This window comes from Podarcis raffonei, chromosome 3, assembly GCF_027172205.1.
Source record: "Podarcis raffonei isolate rPodRaf1 chromosome 3, rPodRaf1.pri, whole genome shotgun sequence".
Taxonomy (NCBI): domain Eukaryota; kingdom Metazoa; phylum Chordata; class Lepidosauria; order Squamata; family Lacertidae; genus Podarcis; species Podarcis raffonei.
The window spans coordinates 119,810,579-119,836,285 of record NC_070604.1 but is presented as its reverse complement, the minus strand read 5'-3'; the positions used below and the strand labels follow the sequence as shown (position 1 = coordinate 119,836,285).

At 44.4% G+C, this 25,707-nt stretch overlaps 1 protein-coding gene across 7 annotated transcripts in view; it reads left to right on the top strand.

Annotated features, from left to right (window-relative positions):
- The first annotated feature begins 750 nt into the window (after positions 1–750).
- Positions 751–25,707, top strand: part of MSRA (methionine sulfoxide reductase A) — a 219,238-nt gene continuing 194,281 nt past the window's right edge. For 2 of the 7 annotated variants that reach the window (XM_053383775.1, XM_053383777.1), the window contains exon 1: positions 756–994. In XM_053383775.1, coding sequence (XP_053239750.1) covers positions 790–994 — 205 coding nt within the window. In that variant the 5' untranslated portion in view covers positions 756–789. Of the gene's footprint in view, positions 995–17,356; positions 17,588–19,169; positions 19,191–25,707 lie in introns of those variants that run through there. The other 5 variants (XM_053383776.1, XM_053383774.1, XM_053383773.1 and 2 more) reach the window with 5 other exon arrangements.

The following is a 25,707-nucleotide window of genomic DNA, read 5'->3' as shown; positions in this document are numbered from 1 at the left end:
TCATACAGTGGTACCTCGAGCTGCGACGACGCGTCTGCGGGTTGCATTTTGCTGCTTCCGCGCATGATGTCATTTTGAGCGTATGCGCATGCGGCGAAACCCGGAAGTAACGCGCTCCGTTACTTCCGGGGTGCTGCAGAGTGCAACTCGAACGCGCTCAACCCGAAGCACATTCAAGCCAAGGTATGACTGTAGTCACCTTTGACTGGACTTAACCGTCCAGGGATCCTTTATCTTTTTTTTAACCTTTTACTACCATCACACATGTGTGTAGTGGGGAGCTGCCTCCCAAATCAGGTAAATAAATGAAAATACTTAACCAATTGTGTCACAGATAACTCAGTTCTGCCCCTGGCTACGCCCATGCCATCACACCTGCTTGGGCAAGGTTTGGTCGGAATCTCCCTCCTTGCAACTTGAATCCATTAATTCGGGGCTTAGCCTCTGATGCAGCAGACATAACAAATTAATATCAAGTAACATTAAACAACAAGCATTATGATTGATAATTAATTTTATGATCATCGACTGCATTTCTGTACCGACCACCGCGGGAAGTTTGCAACGTAATTTGATTCATTGCCTGCCCTCCCCACCCCCTAGGCGTTAAAAAAAAACCCCCCAATATTATGCAAGGTAAGTTGAATAACGTTCCCGCCCGCGCGTGCGCAACTGCACCTTTCCTCTCCGGGCGCACGTGAGTCTCCAACGCTCGCGCCCAGCCGCTGACCACGTGCCCTCCCACTCCCCCCCCACGCGAGCCTGGCGACAGGGGTTCCGTCCCGGCGCATGCGCGCGCCACCTGACGGCCGCCGCCTCTCCGTCCCTTTTGCCCCAGTTTATGGGGTGGGGGGAGGGGCGATGAGTTCCGTCGGCCTCCGCAGACTCTTCCTCGCTTTCGCAGCCATGGGAGAAGCCGCCTCTTCTGCCCTCAAGGCAGCCGGGGAACGAGAGGTCCTGCCCGGCCGGAGCCGGAGCCTTGTGCGCCTCCTGGGTAAGTGAGCGGGGAGAGAGAGAGAGAGAGCTAAGACTTAAAAAGCGGCCTCCTGAGGGGAGCCGGGCGCCTCGAGTCAGAGCGAAGGAGAAGGCCGCGCATGCGCCTCGAGTCGCTGGTGTGTGTGTGTGTGTGTGTGTGAGAGAGAGAGAGAGAGAGAGAGAGAGCGCGCGCGCAGCTGGTGAGGGAGACGTTATTCTCTTATTCTCGAGACTGTGGCGCATGCGCGAGCTCTCCCCAGCCGCGCTCGGCGCCTGCGCCCTGAGGAGGTGGGTCGGGCACCTCGCGGTGGTGTTCGGAGGGAGCATGCGCGCCTCTTGGCCCGCCTCTCTCCGAGGGAAAAGCCGAGCCCCAGTGCGCATGCTCCGCAATCTTAGACGGTGCATAGGTTGCATTAGGTTGTCTTTTTCTAAGGAGCAGCAGAGGCGGCTGTTTTGCAACTGGAGCAATGATTTTCACGTAGAGTTGGAAGGGTCCACGGGGGTCATCTAGTCCAACCCGCTTGCAATGCAGGGATCTGTTTTCCCCACGTTGGGCTCGAACCCACGAGCTTGAGACTGAGAGTCTCGTGCTCTAGTGACTGAGCTATCCCCAGGCTTTGCTCCAATAAAGGGCATTCCATCTCACTCACAGCGTGCATAAGGCGGTTTTTCAGTTATACTTCCTTGCACACCTCTGGCTTTGGAAAGTTAAGGGTTGCAACTGACTGCTGGGGGAAAATATTTATACATACATACATACCCTTCCTTTCCCCCTGAACTCAATGTGGCTTACAGCTAAAATAGAAACACCTAAAAACAGTATGTTACCATAAGGCCATTATACATAAAATAAACATGTCATTACAATAAAATATCTGCTTTCCTCCCCCTTTATTTGCAAAAAGAAGACGTGCTCTAATGAAAAGTACCTAAAAAGACACATTGCATAAAATGTTCTCTTGGAGTTGGGAAGGCAGCAGAGGGGTGGCCCAAGTTTGCAGAGGGGTGTTAAGTTGTTTGGGGTCATTGAAACAGGAAGGGAGCTCTTCAAAACGAGTGAATGGATGTTAAAATGGCATATGCAGTTCTTTGCAAATAAGTGTAAAGTGATACATGCCAGGGTGAAGGAACCCTTAATTTGGCATACAGTAAGCCCACAATTTACACACATTTAATTTGTGTGCATTCAGATTTACGCACAGGGCAAAAAAGTTTTTTTTTCTAAACCACACAGCCTAGAGCTTGCTGATCAGAAGGTCAGCGGTTCAAATCCCCGCGACGGGGTGAGCTCCCATTGCTCGGTCCCTGCTCCTGCCCACCTAGCAGTTTGAAAGCACATCAAAGTGCAAGTAGATAAATAGGTACCGCTCCGGTGGGAAGGTAAACAGCGTTTCTGTGTGCTGCTCTGGTTTGCCAGAAGCGGCTTAGTCATGCTGGCCACATGACCCGGAAGCTGTCTGCGGAGAAATGCCAGCTCCTTCGGCCTATAGAGCGAGATGAGCGCGCAACCCCAGAGTCGTCCGCGTCTGAACCTAACACTCAGGGGTACTTTTACCTTTAAACCCACAATTCACACACATTTAATTTGTGTGCATTCGGATTTACGCACATGGCAAAAAAGTTTTTTTTTTTTTAAGGGGCAGGGTTCTGGGAAAATGACATTGGCAATCCCACCCACCATTGAACCCAGAGGGTTTTGACTATACACGATTTTGGCTTTATGCACAAGCTGCTGAACATAGCCACCTTTATAAGTTGCAGGCTTACTGTGCACGCTCATGGGGACTGAACCAGAGGTGACGGACTAGGAGCATGACCTTGGGATCATAGTAGATAGCTCGATGAAGATGTTAACCCCAGTGTGTGGCAGCTGTGAGAAAGGCAAATTCCATGCTAGGAATTGGGAGAGGAATTGAAAAAAAAAGATATCATAATGCTGTTATAGAAATTTATGGTGCGACTGCATTTGGCGTATTATCTTAAAAAGCAGAGACATCACCTTGCCAACAAAGGTCCGTATAGTTAAAGCTATGGTTTTCCCAGTAGTGATGTATGGAAGTGAGAGCTGGACCATAAAGAAGGCTGATCGCCAAAGTATGGATGCTTTTGAATTCTGGTGCTGGAGGAGACTCTTGAGAGTCCCATGGACTTCAAGAAGATCAAACCTCTCCATTCTGAAGGAAATCAGCCTTGAGTGCTCACTGGAAGGACAGATCCTGAAGCTGAGGCTCCAATACTTTGGCCACCTCATGAGAAGAGAAGACTCCCTGGAAAAGACCCTGATGTTGGGAAAGATGGAGGGCCCAAGGAGAAGGGGACGACAGAGGACGAGATGGTGGGACAGTGTTCTCAAAGCTACCAGCATGAGTTTGACCAAACTGCGGGAGGCAGTAGAAAACAGGAGTGCCTGGTGTGCTCTGGTCCATGGGGTCACGAAGAGTCAGACACGACTAAACAACAACAAGTACAGTTCTGGTCACCTCACCTCAAAAAGGATATTGTATAGTTGAAAAAGGTTCAGAAAAGGACCACCCAAATGATCAAGTGGATGGAGCGACTGCTATGCGGAAAGGTTGCAGCCTGTGGGACTTTTTAGTTTAGAGAAAAGCTGAGTAAAGGTGAGGTAAAAGTACAGGACCCCTGGACGGTTAAGTCCAGTTGAATTTGGCTATGGGGTGCAGCGTTCATATCTGCTTTCAGACCAAAGGAGCTGGCATTTGTCTGCAGACAGCTTTCTGGGTCATGTGGCCAGCATGACTAAACCGCTTCTGTAGCATGAAACACCATGGTAAGTGTCAGAGTGCACAGAAACACCGTTTACTTTCACGCCGCAGTGGTACCTATTTATTTACTTGCACTGGTATGGTTTCGAACTGCTAGGTTGGCAGGAGCTGGGACAGAGCAATGGGAGCTCACCCTGTCACGTGGATTTGAACTGCCGACTTTATAATCGGCAAGCCCAAGAGGTTTGGTGGTTTAGACCACAGTGCTACCTGCGTCCCCTCCGGAAAGACGAGTATGAGATGGCATGATAGAAGTTTATAGAAGTGTTCCATCCCCCTCTTTTATCAAAAAAGAACAATAAAAAAAGAACTCTTGTTTCAAGTGCAATGTGCCTGTACCTTACAATGTATTCTCCAATGAAATTTATAGCAACACGACCAGAAACAGAGATGTGTTAGTTTTTTGTGTGTTTATACTTCAAGTGAGATGATTCATGGATAATGCAACTGATACTTAGGTGGAAATTCTTCATGTGACTTCTGGAAAAGAAGCAGTATGTCAAAAGCGTGCAAATAATCTTTGGTAGATGAACGGTATCCAATATGTATGCATTTCAGATGGCCTGGCCGGCTGTCAGAGAAACACAGCTCCTGGGAGTCCTCAAAACCCAACACTGTCTTATCACCTCCTAAGTACCACACACAATATTCATTAGCCAACACTTTCACCTGAAAGCCCCCCCCCCCTCCAATCCCTGGAGTTCTTCAAAAGCTGATTAACATTCCTCTCACACTGCGGTGTGCATGGGCCTGAAGCTTTATTGTGCAAAGCTGGATCCCCACCCCAGAAGGATTCAGATGGGCTTGTAAGCCGAAGTATCTCACCAGAAGGGACCCCCCCCCCCCGGCAATAAAAGTCAGGTTGTTGGGGAACAGCATCACTTGAGGGGTGGACACGTTTACCCAACTGGCAATCCCTTGATTGCAAAGAAGACATAAAAGAGACGTATTCAGCAGATTGCATATTCATGAACCTGACCACAAGAAAATGGAGAAGATCTTTATTCGGAGAATGATGCTGGTGTGTTGCTCTGAGAATTTATTCCAGATTATGGAACAAAATAACTTGATGTGAGGGTGTTCTTCAATGCCTGGCTGTCAAGGCTTGGGAAGGCCCTCGAATAAAATACAGCAGCTGATCGGTTCTTCAAATAGTTTCTGGGATTAGAGGAAGATGGAGGATTGCATTTAGAAGAGGGAATTTTGGAAGGGTTAGGAAAACTGCACCTTCCGGAATTCCCTCTTCTGTGGGCCAATTAAAGATACAGAAGACCTGGCCCTAGCCTCTTCTGCTTCTGGACACTATATCAAAACATCCTGGGGTCTATGGAGCAGAGATTAATAATTTTGAAATCTTTCCTGCACTCTATGTCAAGATTGTTTGCAGAGTATTATTTCATTTTTCTCACAACTTCCCTGTGAGGCAGATTAAGCTGAGAAACTGTGGTTTATCAAAGTGTGCTGCTTCATTGCTGAGCAAGGAAGCCTATGCAGCAACACTGGTGTAAATTCCCTTATTGCTGAAAATCTGGTCCTGTACTGGGGACGAAGGTGCAGTCCTATAGCTTCTATAGTTTATTAACAGTGGCAGCAAGACCAGCCTTTCAGAAACCTGTGGAAAATGTTTATCCATGAATAAAACGGTTATGTACGCCAAAGAGGGAGAATATCTTAAAAGCATCTGTTATCTCCAATTTCCCAAAGGTTGTGTTTACATTTTTTAAAGGACAGTGTTTCATGTACTGCAATTGAGGGATGAATTTCTGATACGGCTTAACAAACCGTACTAAAAGCTTTTCTGAGGTTATCAATAACAAAATAGCTGTGCCAGAGATAACATTATAATATGCCTTGTCCACAGCGGTTACTGGGTTTGCTTCCTTTTCCTTCTTTTTATTCAAATTCTCCCTCGAGAGTCTCCGCTTCTCCCGTACCCCAGGGATGAAGAAACTCTGTTCACTTGCGGTTATCAGTATGGACCTGATGTCTGCTGCTGTGAATAGAAAGTGCTGCCACTTCACAGACCTGAGTCACTCCTTTGGTATGCAGAGCTGCTAATGAATAATAATAAAAGATCCTTATATTAACTGAGCCTAGTACTGTGGATCAACCAGCTCTAGCTATTTAGGCAGCTCATTTCCAGGCTCATTTCTCTTTTTCCTGCTTTGAAAGTGATACTTCCTCTTTGCGGTTGATCTGCTCGGTTCCTCCTCCTCTGCGGTTTCCCAGGCTATGGTATCAGAAGTTTCCCAAGGGCTGAGCTGGCTTGACTTCGTCAAAACAAAAAAAAGTTCAACTCACCTGCGAGTTGTGCAAGGTCTGCGGCTAGTTTCCACACACATGAAGAACATTGACTAAGTTTGTGCTGATAGGTAGCCAAATGTACATTGTCCCAGTGACGCCCTAAGCATGTTTACTTGGTGAAAGTCCCGCTGAATTCAAGGGGACTTCTTCCCTGCTATGTGCGCATGTACGGTTTCAACATTTCAAAGTCTGCTAATAATTTCTAAGCCTGCTGAGGTTGAGCAGATTTTAAAATTAGCTGTCAGAAGCTTTACCACCACTTCAGGCTGAAATGTAAATTCTTACCTACCCTTCAGGCATAAAGTTTGGCAGTCTATAATGGTTTTTGCCTTTAGTGCATGTTTTGGAATACAAACATTTGGAATACATGCAAGCGTTAATGCTGCAGGAGGCTAACAACAAACCCTGGTTTTTAATACCTGCTTTTATTGGGCAAGGTCTATAGCTCAGTTGTAGAGCATCTCCTTTGCATCATCACCAGCTAGGAGTGTAAAAGACTCCCTACCTGAAACCCTGGAGAGCCACTGTCAAATGGCTCAGTGTTAAATGGTTCAGTGTACACTACTGAACTAGGGGGTACTGCTAGTCTGACTTCATAGAATCATAGAATCATAGAATCATAGAGTTGGAAGAGACCACAAGGGCCATCGAGTCCAACCCCCTGCCAAGCAGGAAACACCATCAGAGCACTCCTGACATATGGTTGTCAAGCCTCTGCTTAAAGACCTCCAAAGAAGGAGACTCCACCACACTCCTTGGCAGCAAATTCCACTGTCGAACAGCTCTTACTGTCAGGAAGTTCTTCCTAATGTTTAGGTGGAATCTTCTTTCTTGTAGTTTGGATCCATTGCTCCGTGTCCGCTTCTCTGGAGCAGCAGAAAACAACCTTTCTCCCTCCTCTATGTGACATCCTTTTATATATTTGAACATGGCTATCATATCACCCCTTAACCTCCTCTTCTCCAGGCTAAACATGCCCAGCTCCCTTAGCCGTTCCTCATAAGGCATCGTTTCCAGGCCTTTGACCATTTTGGTTGCCCTCCTCTGGACACGTTCCAGTTTGTCAATGTCCTTCTTGAACTGTGGTGCCCAGAACTGGACACAGTACTCCAGGTGAGGTCTGACCAGAGCAGAATACAGTGGCACTATTACTTCCCTTGATCTAGATGCGATACTCCTATTGATGCAGCCCAGAATTGCATTGGCTTTTTTAGCTGCCGCGTCACACTGTTGGCTCATGTCAAGTTTGTGGTCAACCAAGACTCCTAGATCCTTTTCACATGTAGTGCTCTCAAGCCAGGTGTCACCCATCTTGTATTTGTGCCTCTCATTTTTTTTGCCCAAGTGCAATACTTTACATTTCTCCCTGTTAAAATTCATCTTGTTTGTTTTGGCCCAGTTCTCTAATCTGTCAAGGTCGTTTTGAAGTGTGTTCCTGTCCTCTGGGGTGTTAGCCACCCCTCCCAGTTTGGTGTCATCTGCAAATTTGATCAGGATGCCCTTGAGTCCATCATCCAAGTCGTTGATAAAGATGTTGAATAAGACCGGGCCCAAGACAGAACCCTGTGGCACCCCACTAGTCACTCTTCTCCAGGATGAAGAGGAACCATTGATGAGCACCCTTTGGGTTCGGTCAGTCAGCCAGTTACAAATCCACTGAGTGGTAGCATAGTCAAGACCGCATTTTACCAGCTTCTTTACAAGAATATCATGGGGCACCTTGTCAAATGCCTTGCTGAAATCAAGGTAGGCTACATCCACTGCGTTCCCTTCATCTACCAGGCTTGTAATTCTGTCAAAAAACGAGATCAGGTTAGTCTGACATGACTTATTTTTCAGAAATCCATGCTGACTATTGGTGATCACAGCATTCCTTTCCAGGTGCTCACAGACTGTTTGCTTAATGATCTGCTCCAGAATCTTCCCTGGTATTGATGTCAGACTGACTGGGCGGTAATTATTTGGGTCCTCTCTTTTCCCCTTTTTGAAAATAGGGACAACATTTGCCCTCCTCCAGTCTTCCGGGACTTCGCCTGTTCTCCAGGAATTCTCAAAGATGACTGCCAGTGGTTCTGAAATCACATCTGCCAGTTCTTTTAATACTCTTGGATGCAGTTCATCTGGCCCTGGAGACTTGAATACATCTAGACTAGCCAAGTATTCTTGTACTATCTCCTTAGTTATTCTGGGCTGTGTTTCCTCTGCTGAATCATTTGCTCCAAATTCTTCAGGTCGGGCATTGTTTTCTTTATCGGAGAAGACTGAGGCAAAGAAGGCATTGAGGAGTTCAGCCCTTTCTGTGTCCCCTGTTTGCATTTCACCATCTTCTCCTCTGAGTGACCCCACTGTTTCTTTGTTCTTCCTTTTGCTACGAACATACCCATAAAAGCCTTTTTTGTTGCTTTTAACCTCTCTAGCAAGCCTGAGTTCATTCTGTGCTTTAGCTTTTCTGACTTTGTGTCTACACGTGCTGGCTATTTGTTTGAATTCCTCTTTGGTGGTTTCCCCCCTTTTCCATTTTTTGTACACATCCTTTTTTAATCTTAACTCAGTTAAAAGTTCTTTAGATAGCCACCCTGGCTTCTTTAGGCACCTTCCATGTTTCCGTCTCATTGGTATTGCCTGAAGTTGTGCTTTTACTATCTCCCTCTTAACAAACTCCCAGCCATCATGAACTCCCTTTCCTTTTAGTATTACTGTCCATGGGATCTCACCCAGCACTTCCCTAAGTTTTATGAAGTCGGCTTTCTTAAAGTCGAGAAATTGAGTCCTAGTATGCTTGGCTGCTCCTTTCCGCTGTATAGTAAACTTCAGAAGAGCATGATCACTCGCGCCTAATGATCCTTCCACTTCTACCCCACTAACCAGGTCATCAACATTGGTTAGGACCAGATCTAAAATGGCTGTTCCTCTTGTAGCTTCTCCCACTTTCTGGACAATGAAGTTGTCTGCAAGGCCAGTGAGGAATCTGTTTGACCTTATGCTCTTGGCTGAGTTTGACATCCAACAAATATCCGGGTAGTTGAAGTCCCCCATTACTACTATCTCCCTTCCTTTTGCATGCTTGGCCATCTGTTCCAGGAAGGCATCATCTATGTCCTCCGTTTGGCTTGGGGATCTATAGTAAACTCCCACAATGAGGTCACTGTTATTCTTCTCTCCCTTAATTTTGACCCAAATGCTCTCACTTTGGCTTTGAGGTTCTAAATCTTGGATCTCTTCACAGGTATACACATCCCTGACATATAACGCCACTCCTCCTCCTTTCTTGTCTGGTCTGTTTCTCTGAAATAGGTTGTATCCCTCCATTATTACATTCCAATCGTGGGACTTATCCCACCAGGTTTCAGTGATGCCTATTATGTCATATTTAGTTTGCTGTACCAAGAGCTCAAGCTCATCTTGTTTATTTCCCATACTTTGCGCATTAGTGTACAGACATTGAAGTCCATTAATCATTCCCCCGTGTCTCTTATTTAAGGATTTTTTCCTCCCACCACTAGGTCTGCGTGCTGTTTGCTCCATTCGGTCTATGACATTTGGATGATCATCTTCATCAATTGATAGACTCCTACCTTCAGGAGCACTGTCTCCCTCCCCCACATTAGTCAGTTTAAAGCCCTCCTGATGAGGTTTCTGAGATTTTTTGCAAAAACATTCCTACCAACCGTTGTGAGGTGCAGCCCATCGCTTGCCAGAAGTCCATCTTCAAGAAACTGCATTCCGTGATCTAAGAATCCAAACCGTTCCTGTTTACACCATTTGCGAAGCCAGTTGTTCACTTCCACTATTTTTCCCTCTCTCCCTGGGCCACGTCGTTCAACTGGGAGGACAGATGAGATGACAATTTGTGCATTTAATTGCTTCAATTTCCTGCCCACAGCCTCGTAATCTCTTTTGATCTTCTGGAGGCTATTGCTTGCAGTGTCATTGGTTCCCACATGAACCAAGAGGAAGGGGTATTTGTCAGTGGGTTTTATGATTCCTTGCAGTCGTTCAGTTACATCTTGGATCTTAGCCCCGGGGAGACAGCACACTTCCCGAGACATCTTGTCAGGCCCATAGATCACTGCTTCTGTTCCCCTCAGTAGGGAATCCCCTATCACCACTACACGCCTCCTCTTAGGTCTGGTCGGGGTTCTTCCGTGAGCTGTCCGTTCCAAGGTCGCCTGCACATTCCCTGAAGACTGCCTTTGCTGCTCGTCTTCATATACCTGATCGACTGTAATGAGGGAGAGATCCTCAAATGGAGTCTGCTCTTCGTCTTCCATGCTAGGGGAAAGGACCTCAAAGCGATTGCGTATTTCTAAACAATCAGAGCGAACCCTGGGCCTCCTACTTCTTTGAGTCACGTTTCTCCATATATCTGGCTCCTGTGTTGGTGAACTAGCCTCCTTCTCAGGGGAGTCCCCTGTCTCCTCCTTGGTGGAGACGGTGTGCTCTGTTGCTTCCAAGAAGAGCTCCAGCTCTCTAATTCTTTGGAGCGTAGCTACACGTTCCTCCAGTTGCTGGACTTTGTCTTTTAAGAGGGCAATCAACATGCAATTGCTGCAGGTAAAGCTGCCTGCAACCTTTGGCAAGATGGCAAACATTGCGCAGGAACCACAGGCGACTGCAGCTGTTCCCTCACCCTCCATCTTGAGAAGGTGTCGTTGGGGGTGACTACAGCGGTCCTCCATCATAAAAAGCGTGAAGACAGGACAAATAAATCCCCCCAAATAAACCTATATCTCCCCCAACAAACGTTTGAGACTAGCTCCCGTAAATCTAAAAGATGGATCAAACTGCTGCCCTGCAAGCTCTGACAAGCTCCTCCCACAGCTAATCCCCTACCTCAACAGAAGCCCTGCCCCCTCTGACCTTTGCACAGAGAAAGCAGCTAATCAGCCACAAGAAACTCACACAAGAAAACCCTTTTTGTTCCTTCTTCAGCCGCTGCCCTACAAGCTCTGACAAGCTCCTCCCACAGCTAATCCCCTACCTCAACAGAAGCCCTGCCCCCTCTGACCTTTGCACAGAGAAAGCAGCTAATCAGCCACAAGAAACTCACACAAGAAAACCCTTTTTGTTCCTTCTTCAGCCGCTGCCCTACAAGCTCTGACAAGCTCTTCCCACAGCTAATCCCCTACCTCAACAGAAGCCCTGCCCCCTCTGACCTTTGCACAGAGAAAGCAGCTAATCAGCCACAAGAAACTCACACAAGAAAACCCTTTTTGTTCCTTCTTCAGCCGCTGCCCTACAAGCTCTGACAAGCTCCTCCCACAGCTAATCCCCTACCTCAACAGAAGCCCTGCCCCCTCTGACCTTTGCACAGAGAAAGCAGCTAATCAGCCACAAGAAACTCACACAAGAAAACCCTTTTTGTTCCTTCTTCAGCCGCTGCCCTACAAGCTCTGACAAGCTCCTCCCACAGCTAATCCCCTACCTCAACCGAAGCCCTGCCCCCTCTGACCTTTGCACAGAGAAAGCAGCTAATCAGCCACAAGAAACTCACACAAGAAAACCCTTTTTGTTCCTTCTTCAGCCGCTGCCCTACAAGCTCTGACAAGCTCCTCCCACAGCTAATCCCCTACCTCAACAGAAGCCCTGCCCCCTCTGACCTTTGCACAGAGAAAGCAGCTAATCAGCCACAAGAAACTCACACAAGAAAACCCTTTTTGTTCCTTCTTCAGCCGCTGCCCTACAAGCTCTGACAAGCTCCTCCCACAGCTAATCCCCTACCTCAACCGAAGCCCTGCCCCCTCTGACCTTTGCACAGAGAAAGCAGCTAATCAGCCACAAGAAACTCACACAAGAAAACCCTTTTTGTTCCTTCTTCAGCCGCTGCCCTACAAGCTCTGACAAGCTCCTCCCACAGCTAATCCCCTACCTCAACAGAAGCCCTGCCCCCTCTGACCTTTGCACAGAGAAAGCAGCTAATCAGCCACAAGAAACTCACACAAGAAAACCCTTTTTGTTCCTTCTTCAGCCGCTGCCCTACAAGCTCTGACAAGCTCCTCCCACAGCTAATCCCCTACCTCAACAGAAGCCCTGCCCCCTCTGACCTTTGCACAGAGAAAGCAGCTAATCAGCCACAAGAAACTCACACAAGAAAACCCTTTTTGTTCCTTCTTCAGCCGCTGCCCTACAAGCTCTGACAAGCTCCTCCCACAGCTAATCCCCTACCTCAACCGAAGCCCTGCCCCCTCTGACCTTTGCACAGAGAAAGCAGCTAATCAGCCACAAGAAACTCACACAAGAAAACCCTTTTTGTTCCTTCTTCAGCCGCTGCCCTACAAGCTCTGACAAGCTCCTCCCACAGCTAATCCCCTACCTCAACCGAAGCCCTGCCCCCTCTGACCTTTGCACAGAGAAAGCAGCTAATCAGCCACAAGAAACTCACACAAGAAAACCCTTTTTGTTCCTTCTTCAGCCGCTGCCCTACAAGCTCTGACAAGCTCCTCCCACAGCTAATCCCCTACCTCAACAGAAGCCCTGCCCCCTCTGACCTTTGCACAGAGAAAGCAGCTAATCAGCCACAAGAAACTCACACAAGAAAACCCTTTTTGTTCCTTCTTCAGCCGCTGCCCTACAAGCTCTGACAAGCTCCTCCCACAGCTAATCCCCTACCTCAACCGAAGCCCTGCCCCCTCTGACCTTTGCACAGAGAAAGCAGCTAATCAGCCACAAGAAACTCACACAAGAAAACCCTTTTTGTTCCTTCTTCAGCCGCTGCCCTACAAGCTCAAGACTTGGTATAACACAGATTCCTGTGTCCCTATAGGTAAGACAGTGGGGCTGTGATTAAAAGCTAAAGGTAAAGGGACCCCTGACCATTAGGTCCAGTCATGGCCGACTCTGGGGTTGTGGCGCTCATCTCGCTTTATTGGTCGAGGGAGCCGGTGTACAGCTTCCGGGTCATGTGGCCAGCATGACTAAGCTGCTTCTGGTGAACCAGAGCAGCACACGGAAACTCCGTTTACCTTCCCGCCAGCGCGGTACCTATTTATCTACTTGTACTTTGATATGCTTTTGAACTGCTAGGTTGGCAGGAGCAGGGACTGAGCAACGGGAGCTCACCCCGTCGCGGGGATTTGAACCGCCGACCTTCTGATCGGCAAGTCCTGGGCTCTGTGGTTTAACCCACAGCGCCACCCGCATCCCTGGGGCTGTGATTAAAGAGCTTAAATTCTATTCTGTATTTTCAAAGGCTAGCATATATGACAAACGGAAGTAGGTCTTCAATACAAATCTGCAGTTTCAAGCATCTCTCTTCCCTTTCTACATCTGTAGAGGTGTGGTCATTTGGAATGCAGTCCTAAGGTCTAGAGGGCGACAGCATGAGAATGGGCCTTTTCTGTGGTGGTTCCCCGCTGGTGGAACACTCTCCCCAGGGAAGTTTGCCTGGCGCCTTTGTTACATATACATTTTTTTTATCCCAGACCTATGGCTATTTCGGAGCAACTCCACTCCCATCATTCAGCCTGGACACTGAGGTCCAGCTCCAAGGGTCTTCTGCTGGTTCCCTCACTGCGTGAAGTGAAGTTACAGGGAACCAGACAGAGGGCCTTCTTGGTAGTGGAGCCCTCCCTGTGGAACGCCCACCCACCAGATGTCAAGGAGATAAATAACTATGCAACTTTTAGAAGACACCTGAAGGCAGCCCTGTATTGGGAAGTTTTAAAATGTGTTGCAAATGTTTTAAAATGTGTTGGAAAATGCCCAGAGTGGCTGGGGCAACCCATTCAGATAAGTGGGGTATTCTTCTATTCTCTTTTCTTCTTCTTCTTCTTCTTCTTCTTCTTCTTCTTCTTCTTCTTCTTCATTTTCTTCAGATGAAGGGTGGTATAGAAATACAGTAAATCAGTCAAACAAACAAAAACAAACAAAAAATCTTTGTATTCACAGAGAGCTGGTGATTGAGTGGTTCCTGCAGGGACCTTAAATAACCTATTCCCTACTACATCAGTTTCTTTCACTGAGCAATGAGCTGCTTGCTACCCTTCTGAGGGTGCTATGACTTGGCCACACTGTTCAGTTTCAACTGTGGCTCTCCTGTGGCAGCCAGCAGCCTATCCTTCCCCAGGGATCCTAGTGAAAGGTAACTTCTATGCATGGTTTGAGGATGGAAACTTGCTTTGCGTTTCTGGACAATTTGTTACTATTATTACTATTATTACTATTAGCATTTCTACCCCACTCTTCAGCTGAAAAGGCTCCCAGAGTGGCTTACCGTATTTTTCTGTCTATAACACGCCCCCTATTTTGGGGGATGCAAAATTAAGAAAATGGGGGGAGATTCCTCTGAGTTGTTGAGCTTTTTGGGGGGTTGTAGGAAATCGCTCACCCGCACGCATCGCAGAAGCCACCTAAAATATGTCCCTTCGTCGGCACAAGCCACCATTTACCCGCCCTAATGCCACAGCGACAGCCAGTCAACACCAGCCCTTGCCGCAGCCACCAATAACACACCAAATAGATGCTGGCAATCTCCGCATCGTGGCAGCAACCAAAACCACATCCCTACTGTGCACTATCCATGTATAAAATGAACCCCAATTTTTAACAAAATTTTTCAGTTAAAAAAACCCCCTCATCTTATACACGGAAAAGTATGGTACATACAATTAGCCACATACAAGTCAATACCTGATTATCTGTACTGAGAGAAGGAGAGAAGAAGATGACCCTGCTAATGCGTCTTGTCTTTTTGGTGGCCTCTGACGCCATCAGCCACGGTGTCCTTCTCAACAAACCTTGTGTATTAGGAATTGGAGATATGCCTTTTAGTGGCATGGCGGCTTCTCCCCTTGGGAATTGTCCTTTGCGCTTCCCCGGGGTTAAATATTGTCTCTCACGCTGTCTTACAGCTCCTTGAAGTGTTGTGTGAAGTTGTCTGGGGGCTGGAATGCAATCTAGACCAAGCCAGTAAATATATTGTGGCTGAGCAGGGGTTTGAAACCCGTTTTTCCATTTGGGTGTCCGTGGCTAAGACTGACGTCCTCCCTATTGCAGCCTACTGTTTCCTGCAGTTAATGCACTCTTTCATGGAAGCATTGATACTTTTCTGAAGCCAGAACATGAACCCTTCAGATTGTGAAACTGTACAGTGTTATGTGCACAGTATAATTTGTTGTTGTTGTTGTTTAGTCGTTTAGTCGTGTCCGACTCTTCGTGACCCCATGGACCAAACCACGCCAGGCACGCCTGTCTTCCACTGCCTCCCGCAGTTTGGTCAAACTCAAGCTGGTAGCTTCGAGAACACTATCCAACCATCTCGTCCTTCGTCGTCCCCTTCTCCTTGTGCCCTCCATCTTTCCCAACATTAGGGTCTTTTCCAGGGAGTCTTCTTTTCTCATGAGGTGCCCAAAGTATTGGAGCCTCAGCTTCAGGATCTGTCCTTCCAGTGAGCACTCAGGGCTGATTTCCTTCAGAATGGAGAGGTTTGATCTTCTTGCAGTCCATGGGACTCTCAAGAGTCTCCTCCCGCACCAGAATTCAAGCACAGTATAATAATTCCAGCACCATAATTCAAACACAGTATAATAACAAACATTAAAATAACTGTTGGAATTGGCTGGTGGGGGTGCATCCAGGAAATTACGGACTGGTTAACTTAATGTCTGTTCCAGGAAAACTGGTGGGCGGTATTGCTGAAGATAAAATAATACAGAAGGACAAGCTTCGCTGAAGCACAGCCAGCATGGCTTCTGTAAGGGCAGTGACACGACATGACAGTGGCCAAACAGATGCCTGTGGGAAACCTTCAAGCAGGATTTGAGCACAAGAGCAACTCTCCCCTTCTGCAGTTTCCATCAACTGGCATTCAGAAGCATTATGGCCTCCAACTATGGAAGCAGAGCATAGCCATGATGGCTAGTGGGCATTGATAGCCCTCTCCTCCATGAATTTGTCAAATCCTCTTTTAAAGCTACCCAAGTTAGTGGCCATCACTGCCTTCTGTAGGAGTGTGTTTTAACTGTAACATCGGTTCTAACTGTAGTTTGGGGTGGATAATAATTAGGTATGGCTGCTACTGCTTTTTATTGTAAAAGAAGATGAAGAAATGTTTGCAAATGGACAGCATGATCCCTTTAAGAGTTCCTTTTCAATGCCAGCACAGTGTCACCAGGCATTTGTAGGAGAGGGAAGCACTTTTTATGAACTGGTCCCAATTCAATGCCTTTTGTATCTTACGGAAGGTACGCGGGTGGCACAGAGCCTAGGACTTGCCGATCAGAAGGTCGGTGGTTCGAATCCCCGCGACGGGGTGAGCTCCCGTTGCTCGGTCCCTGCTCCTGCCAACCTAGCAGTTCGAAAGCACGTCAAAGTTCAAGTAGATAAATAGGTACCGCTCCGGTGGGAAGGTAAATGGCGTTTCCGTGCGCTGCTCTGGTTCGCCAGAAGCAGCTTAGTCATGCTGGTTACATGACCCGGAAGCTGTACGCCGGCTCCCTCAGCCAATAAAGTGAGATGAGCGCCATAACCCCAGAGTCGGTCACAACTGGACCTAATGGTCAGGGGTCCCTTTACCTTTTACCTTTACTGTATCTTACGGTCTGACCACCTATTGCCTGTGGTTCCACCTGACAAGATATCTGACAAGATAAGGCACAAGGAGGGGAGGGGAAATTAACATACCTTGTGTTTTCTCTGAGAACGAAATGATTATAATTTCAGTTTTAGCCATGATTTAGGTCTGTTTCAATAGTGGAGCTTTCCCTATTATCACTAGTCAGCCTGATATTAATGCAGTATTCCATGCTTCTTAATGTTATGGGTAGAACCTCCTTCGAAAGAAGCTTGCCATCTTTATGTATTGCCTGCAGACGTTTATAGAGAACACATTTCTTATCGCTGAATGGTGCGCGTTGCATCCAGTTCTCCAGGACTACTGAGTAAAATGTTTTTGTTACCATTGTGCACAGTGTACTAAACCATGAAGGCTGTAAGGCGATTTGGCAGGATGAAGCGATGCTGGTGCCAGGATTTGGTTTCTAACCAACAATTCTGGCTAAGAATATATACATATATGTATACGTATACATATACATATACATCTATACTCACACACACGTTTATATGTGTATATATATGTGTGTGTGTGTGTGTGTATATATATATATATGTTTATTAATTGACTTGCAAAGGGCATCTATTGGAAACAAGGACGTCCAACAGCCTGGCACAGGCTGGAGCTCTGCCAAGACTGCTTGGGAAGGTTGCCATGCTGCAAGCAAGCTAGCAAGCTGAAGAAAGGGGGAAAAAGGCAAGACTTGGCACTGTTCAATCAAATCGGCTTCTTTTGTCTGCTTTCTCGGCTTGAGCTTCAGGAAAGAAAACCATCTTGGGATACAGAAAAAAACTCAGAAGTTTTCGGTGTCCAAACTTAGAAGATTATTAAAAGTCACTTGGGCTTTTTTGTTTTGTTTTGTTTTGTTTTAAAGCGGCGGTGGTATATTAAAATTCGTCCATCACTGGTTTGGGAAATAGCAGCCTTTCTTAAAGAAGCCACCACAGTGTCTTTATACATATAGGATAATACGGTATTTGAATTTTGAATGTATAGTAAGGTTGGAAGATGGGGATGAGGGGGCGGGGGCGGGGGGAAGATTCTAAGTTTTAAAATGATGGTATACATTTGCAGAATAAAAGTTCTCATTGACTTTAAGCTTTTGGGATCAAGCTGAACAGTTGTTTTTATTAAAAAAAAACTGGTTTGAGGGTATAAGCTTTCCTTTCTTTCACCTTTATAATACATTGCAAATGATAACTTTTAAAAGCGATCCCCTCTGATATATGTTCCTATATCCGCTGTGAAATGATATAGTTTAAATATTGATGTAAAGTAGTGTTTTGCATTTTATTAAAGCAGCAGCATTTGTTTTCAACGATTCCTCCTTTACCTAGCACGTTTCCCTTCAATTGGTGACAACAGGGAAAAACCACAATGTTCAGCTTGAAGGCACCAGTCTTTGCTTGAAGACATGCAGCTAGAAAGATGGCAATTTGTTTTAGTGCCTGGAAACAGTTTGGGGCATACAGTATAACTTTCAAAAGACGCTTGTGAAATTAGCGAATTGTATACTTCAGGAGAAAATTGTAATGGATTCTGTAAAATTTTTTGATGGTGGCAGGAATTGCAATTTGGGCTGATCACTCAGGATGAGGAAAGTTTTGGGTTAAGGAGGTTCTGTTCTGTTGATTGAGATAACTGGTAGAAAAAGCCCCATAATTTATTTGCTTGAGTTTGAATTTATTGGGTTAAGTAGTTTAACAACGAATGAAGATCAGATTCAGTGCGATTTTAGTTATGCAATTAGATACAGAGTAATTTTCTCTTAAAACAGTCTTTAACTTTATGACACAGGAGAGGAATAGTTTATTCCTAATTTTGAACCAACAAATACACAAGTATCTTGTCAACTAGGCCTTGAATTACTCCATTTCTTTCCTTCATTACTGGTTTAGAGAGTTATGACAGTCTAGTATGGGTCATTTTCACTTAGCATAAATAGTTGATGAACTTTTTTTGAAATATGAGATTGTTCAGTTGTGCCACCAGCTGTTAGCACAACAAGTTTCATCATAATTTTTTTACAAAACAAGCCCGTGACTGTGTTTAAAAATCTTTATGTAGATCCAGAATGTACATAGAAAATTGTTACGTTTGTGATGCCAAGCACACTTATGAAGAAATTAATTCCCTTGAAATTCAAAGAACTTTATGAATAACAAGTTTAGGACTGGAATTTTAAAGAGCCAAAAATAGTTGGAGTTTTTAGTGTATATAGAAGTTGATATATTTTTAATAACAAAGTTCTTGCCTAGCTGAACAGATTCCAGAGTCATTACAGTAAATCAAATGCTGTCACTGAACTTCTTTTTGTGTCTTATTGCAGTGTTTGTTGTAATGGCTTGCTTGGAAAGATATTTAGGACTGCCTTTGTAAGATCCCATTTAATTTTTTGGAAATGAAAGGTCTGCATGTAGCTTCTTTTATTTTGTAACATTCATGCTAATATTCATGTAGATTTGATTGCATTTTATAGGGTTGAAGTTACCATTATTATTAATGTACTTTTTCTGTGTTTATCTTTTGTATAATTCTTCATAACATAACATAAGATGAGCAGTATTCAGCCAAAGGTAAGCACTTTAAAACTGCTTTGATTTGAAAGAGAGATATTTAAAAACATTGAATTCTTCCATTGGATTGAATGGGATTGAATGTCCAATCCGGTGCATGATTCCATGAAAGTTAGAGCCACTGTATCCAATGGGATTTACTCCCTCCTAGGTGTGCTTAGGGTTCTGCAATGGTATGCCCAGTTATATAGGAATAAACTATTGAACTTGGGGGAACACAGCAGATGTGTAGGGTTACACAGTTAAGCAGGATTACTTTGGTGGATTGTGCCCTTTGGTCTTGAAAACCTATTCTAATTTTTGCTTGCAATTCCTAAACAAATATATGGGAAAGTATGCAGAATTTTAAAGGAGGATATACCAAGTAACCTGCTTTAAATATACTTTGACGTATTCATGCAAGATGCATTAGTATTCTGCTTACCTTTCTCAAAAGTTTTTAAAAAAACTTTTTAGCCAAATGATTGCCAAGGAATTATTCTGAATCCCCAAACTGAGATGCCACAAGTGTGCATTGTTTGTGTGTTATGGACCCAAAATTCCAGGCTTTTGGAACGAAATTCTCTCTAAAAGTGCAGTGAGCCAGCTGGAAAAATAACTGAATTTTGAAATGTTCTTTAAAATAGATTCAGATACGATACGATAATCTTTATTGTCGTTGTCCTATACAGAACATGTAATATAGGGGAGTATTCAAATATACAAACTGCCAATTCTGAAATGCTATATTTCTTTAGAGGTGCTAATTTGAATGCAATCCAGTCACAGGAGCTCCTGCACAACTTTCATTGAAATTGTTAGGATTCACAATGGAGTATTAAAATATTACAATGCTCTGGCTCAATCTCCATTGATTTGATGGGGTTTGCATAGGAGTAGTTCCTGGGGATTGCACTTTTTGCTGCAGCATGTACGACATGTGTTAGAATTTTTTTTAGAAAATGCCATTACCAGCAACGTGTTAATAATGTATTAGGCCTTAGGCAGACAAAATGTTTAGTTACAGTTTGTTTCCTTTACCACAGTTATCATATTTTTTGCTCTATAAGACTCACTTTTTCCCTCCTAAAAAGTAAGGGGAAATGTGTGTGCGTCTTATGGAGCGGATGCAGGCTGCGCAGCTATCACAGAAGCCAGAACAGCAAGAGGGATTGCTGTTTTCACTGCGCAGCGATCCCTCTTGCTGTTCTGGCTTCTGAGATTCAGAATATTTTTTTTCTTGTTTTCCTCCTCCAAAAACTAGGTGTGTCTTGTGGTCTGGTGCGTCTTATAGAGCGAAAAATATGGTAGTTAAATCTGAGCAATCTAGTCTTGAATAAACTAAGCAATAATGGTTGTCTGTAAGAATACCGGGATGTGAAACCCTGGTTAAGGCTGTTTCCTCAGTTCTCCAGTTGCTCTGCTTTCAAGGTGGCAGGCATGTCTTAGCCCAGGCATAGGCAAACTCAGCCCTCTACAAGTTTTGGGACTACAATTCCCATCATCCCTGACCACTGGTCCTGTTAGCTAGGGATCATGGGAGTTGTAGTCCCAAAACATCTGGAGGGCTGAGTTTGCCTATGCCTGTCTTAACCAGACTCCCTAAACGTTTGTTTGTTTCAGTGCTTATTTGTATCTCGCTTTCCTTCCAAGTGGAAGCACAACATGGTTAACATCATCAAACAACAAAGCATAAAACAATATCCAAAGACAATCAAACACCATGAAAAGTTAAGTATAGGACCTCAGTTGTTGTTGCTGTGCTGTGATTTGTTGGCAATTCACAGCAACAACAATAAGAGAGGAAGAAAGGGGGAGATCAGTTGTACACCTTCCCCATCCAGGACAGGATGAAAAGCATTTCTTCAAAATTGGGAGTGTAGGTAAAACCTTTAGGAAGAACTTCCTACCCATGAGAGCAGTTCAGCAGTTAGAGCTATATGTCTGGTTCTTCATTCTGAAATGAAACTTTTGATGAAGGAATAAAGTAGGTTTCCCCCACCCCAGAAATAAATAAACCCAAGTGGGCACAATTATGTATATGTTTGGGAACCAGGTGATATCATAAACTTGAGTTGGAACTGTCATTCAATGTCCTGTGTATAGTGAATGAAGAGTGAGTAAGATGACTGGGTTTGCAAAGCAAGGTATTATTATTATTATTATTATTATTATTATTATTATTATTATTATTCCACCCATCTAACTGGGTTACCCAAACCATGCTGAGCAGTTTCCAACAAAGTAAAACATCAAATTAAAAAAAATCCCTATACAGGTCAACCTTCAGATGTATTCTAAAAGTCAGAAAATTGTTTATCTCCTTGACATCTGATGAGAGGGCATTCCATAGGCTGGGCTTGACTACTGAGAAGGCCCTCTTCCTGGTTCCCTATAACTTCACATTTTGCAATGAGGGAACTGCCAGAAAACCTTCATAAAGGTCAGCTTTGTGGGGTGTATCAAGGAATACAGAAGAACAGAAAGAGCCCTCTGTATATTAAACATTATAGTAAATGTCTGGGCCACATTTCACAGAGGAACCACTGTGTACTTGGTCTGTGGGGAGCACCTTCTGTCTAGGTCAAGGGTATCTAACTTGTGGTCCTCCAGATACTGTCGGACTTCAACTCCCATCAGCCCCAGCCAGTGTGGGTAATGACGAAGAATGAAGGGAATTTATTTATTTTGCTTAATTTGCTTAATAAAATTTACATACCGCTTGATTGGGAAAAAAACATGCCTTAAAGTGGTTTACAAAGAGATAAAACAATATAATCAAGAAAATGTTTACAACAGTACTTTAAAACCTACAAAAGTTAAAATACTAAAACAGATTAAAAATACCTCAACTTTCTAAGCATCTGTGTAGGTTTTTTTAAACAAGAATGCTTTTAGCAGGCATTGAAGAGTACAGTGAATTCGCCTGCTTGATCTCAATAGGCAGGGAGTTCCAATATGTCGGTGGCACCACACTAAGCAATCAAGTTCTTACAAATGCAGAACAAGTACTATGTGGTACCTGTAATAGTGCCAGTTCTGCCGATCGAAGCGGTTGAGTGGGCACTTGTGGAGTAAGCAGATTTTGTAGCTAAACTGGAACCAAGTTGTTAAGGACTTTATATGCTAATAGTCAAAACAAAAAAATTTTTTTCCTTCCAGTAGCACCTTAAAGACCAACTAAGTTAGTTCTTGGTATGAGCTTTCGTGTGCATGCACACTTCTTCAGATACACTGAAACAGAAGTTGCCAGATCCTTCTATATAGTGAGAAGGTGGGGAGGGGTATTACTCAGAAGGGTGGTGGGAATGGGTGATTGGCAGATAGCTGTGATGAGCCTGTTGCCGACTCTTAACGACTGCAATAGGTCTTACAGGAAAAAGCAAGGGGTGAGAAGGTGAAAAATGGTTTTGTCATGTATAGTGAGATAAGAATCCAATGTCTTATAATAGTAACACCTTGAACTTGGCTTGGCCCAGTAGCAGATTGGCAAGCAGTGCACATCTCTGAGCACAGGTGTTACACGCTGACGAGGTATCTTAAGTAGACATCAAGTAGATGGTTGATTTAGGAAAGCTGGAAATTCAGGCAGTATTTCAGTACCTTGGACAGAGCACTGGAGCTCTAAAGGCAGAGTCCATCAGTGCTCTTAGTAGCTGTGCACAGGAGTTCTACATACAGTGCTGCCCAGGACAGCTTCCTTTTGAGGGGTCTGCCTACATTTAAAGCAGCATTGCTCTTGCCTTGTACACATACTGGCTATACTGTTAAGCCTGTTGTTACCTTGAGATTGTGGTGAGGCAGGATGCTGAGGGCTTTTGGGCAAGAGGTATCTCTCACATTCAAGGGTGCCAGAGATTAGGTGGTCGCAAGATTTGAGGATGGACAATGCGAGTCCGAAGATTCTTTCTCTTCTTCAGTGGAAGAACCCATGGAAATGTGCTGTTCAGCGACTTCTTTTCTGCAATAGGAATTTTCCTCCAAAGAGGAGATCTACAAGTCTGTAGCTGGTTCTTGAGCCTGATGCTAAGTGTTCCCTCCAAATAATGTTTGCCTGGAAGGAAGTCTCATTAGTTTTAATGGAACTTATTTCCACAAAAGTGACGGGCTTAGTTTTCATTTTACCTGGAAAGTGGCAAAAAACAACAACAACACCCCTGTGTTTCCTTCCCTCTTCTCTGCATCAGCACTGTCTTATTCTCTGCTGCTGGTTATGTTTTTAGCATTTACGGGTGATATTATTTTGACAAGGCTTGTAGCAGAAAGGTAATCATCAGTGTGCTGTGCTGTTTTATGAGGTAATAATCCAGTTCCTTTATTTGAATAAACTGCTTGGCCTTTGGGCTCCTAGTCTTCACTTGAAAAAACTAGATTGGATTATTGCTTTGTACAAGAGAGACGTGTTCTTGTTTTGATTTATTATAAGCCTTTGCCAATTACTGATCGCTTGCCCTGCTCATGATTTTCAAAGCATTTATATTTTGGCAAACCTGTAGTCAAATATTGATATTGGAAAAGTCTCTTGACGGTGATCCTATCATTATATTCTTATGATAATTCTCATTATAATTTGAAAGTTTGCTGCTAGTGACCTGGCCAATTCTTGAAATGGAAGCAATCCTAAGTGCTTGAAAGGGAGTGTGTTTGGAATCAACACAACTTGCTTCAAAGTAAATAGGAATGCAAAATTAAAACTGACTGCCTCAGAAGGACTTGACCTTTATGTTCAAGTGTTAGGAAATAATGGGGGAACCACTTGATGACTTCGAAGCAGTGGACAAGAGTGGGAGATTAAATGCTGTTCAGTTTTCTACCAGTGTTGTATTCCCAAGGGAATTTTGTTGTCTAAGAACAAAAAATGAGGGCAAAACACAAGGCTTTCCATTTATGATCTTCCTTTTTTTAATAAAACATTTCAAAAATGTAACCCCCCCTTCTCATCAGTGTCACAAGGCAGCTAACAACAACATTTTTTGAAATAAAATAACAGCAATAATCTGTAAAAACAACTAGCAACAGCAGATTAACAAAACAAATAAAAAAAAATAAAAAAAATTAGTTTGAATTGATTGGGGTATTAGTTGAGCTGATTGAGATCAGCAGCAGAAAATTTTCCAGTGCTTTGTGGGGGGGAAATCTGTTTTGTAAGTTCATTTGAAACAATGAATTGATTCCAATTGCAAATATTTATCCATTCATTAATGAATCATTTCCTATGAATTAGCTTGTTGGATACCTAATGGGAGGGAGTTGCAGAGTGTAGATGGCACCACACTAAAGGCCTGATACTGACAACTTGCAGAAGGGCCTCCTGATATGATGGCATCTGCTGGTTCCTTCTAGTGCAGAGCATAGTGATTGGTTCGGTATGTAGGGCGAGAGAGGATCCTTCAGGTATCCTGGTACCAAGCTATTTAGGGCTCTGTACACCAATAATATCACCATGAACCTAGCCCAGTAGCTAATCGGCAGCTGGTGCAGTTCTTTCAACAGTAGCATAATGATGTTGTTGTTGTTTAGTCGTTTAGTCATGTCCGACTCTTCGTGACCCCATGGAGTAAAGCACGCCAGGCACTTCTGTCTTCCACTGCTTCCCGCATGCTGGTAACTTCGAGAACACTATCCAACCATCTCATCCTCTGTCATCCCCTTCTCCTTGTGCCCTCCATCTTTCCCAACATCAGGGTCTTTCCCAGGGAGTCTTCTCTTCTCATGAGGTGGCCAAAGTATTGGAGCCTCAGCTTCACGATCTGTACTTCCAGTGAGCACTCAGGGCTGATTTCCTTCAGAATGGAGAGGTTTGATCTTCTTGCAGTCCATGGGACTCTCAAGAGTCTCCTCCAGCACCATAATTCAAAAGCACCAATTCTTTGTCGATCAGCCTTCTTGATGGTCCAGCTTTCACTTCCATATATCACTACTGGGAAAACCATAGCTTTTACTATACGGACATTTGTTGGCAAGGTGATGTCTATACTTTTTAAGATGCTGTCTAGGTTTGTCATTGCTTTTCTCCCAAGAGTATAATAGGATGATGTTATTCTGCCCCAGTCAGCATTTTTAATTATTATCTAAAGAGTATTTATTTTATTCTTCACCGTGACTGCCTCCAAGAAATAACATTGGGGGGAAACCCAAAGAGGGGTACATACAGCGACTTTGGTAAAGCAGAATTGAACAATCCCGGGAGTGAGGAACAAAAGTAGAACTGTCTAAGCAAAGGCAATTAAACTAAAAGACCTGCGGAAGGCATATCCTTTCTTCTTTGAGTTTTAAACTGAGAAAGTCCCTTGGAATTCTAACAAATTTTGTCTCAGGTACAGGCTAACAAGAATGAACAGGAAGACTACAATACAAAACTTTCACTACAGAACGCTGTACACACCTGTTGTCAAAACCCCCTTAACCACTTGCTGAGCTTGTCTGCGGAGAAGGACATAAGTCTTCTCCCTTATCCAGTCTTTATTGTATAGCTGGTATGTCTGAGTGTCAGCATGATAAACAAGGCAGCTGAGGTCAGCCAAGTCATCAATGAAAT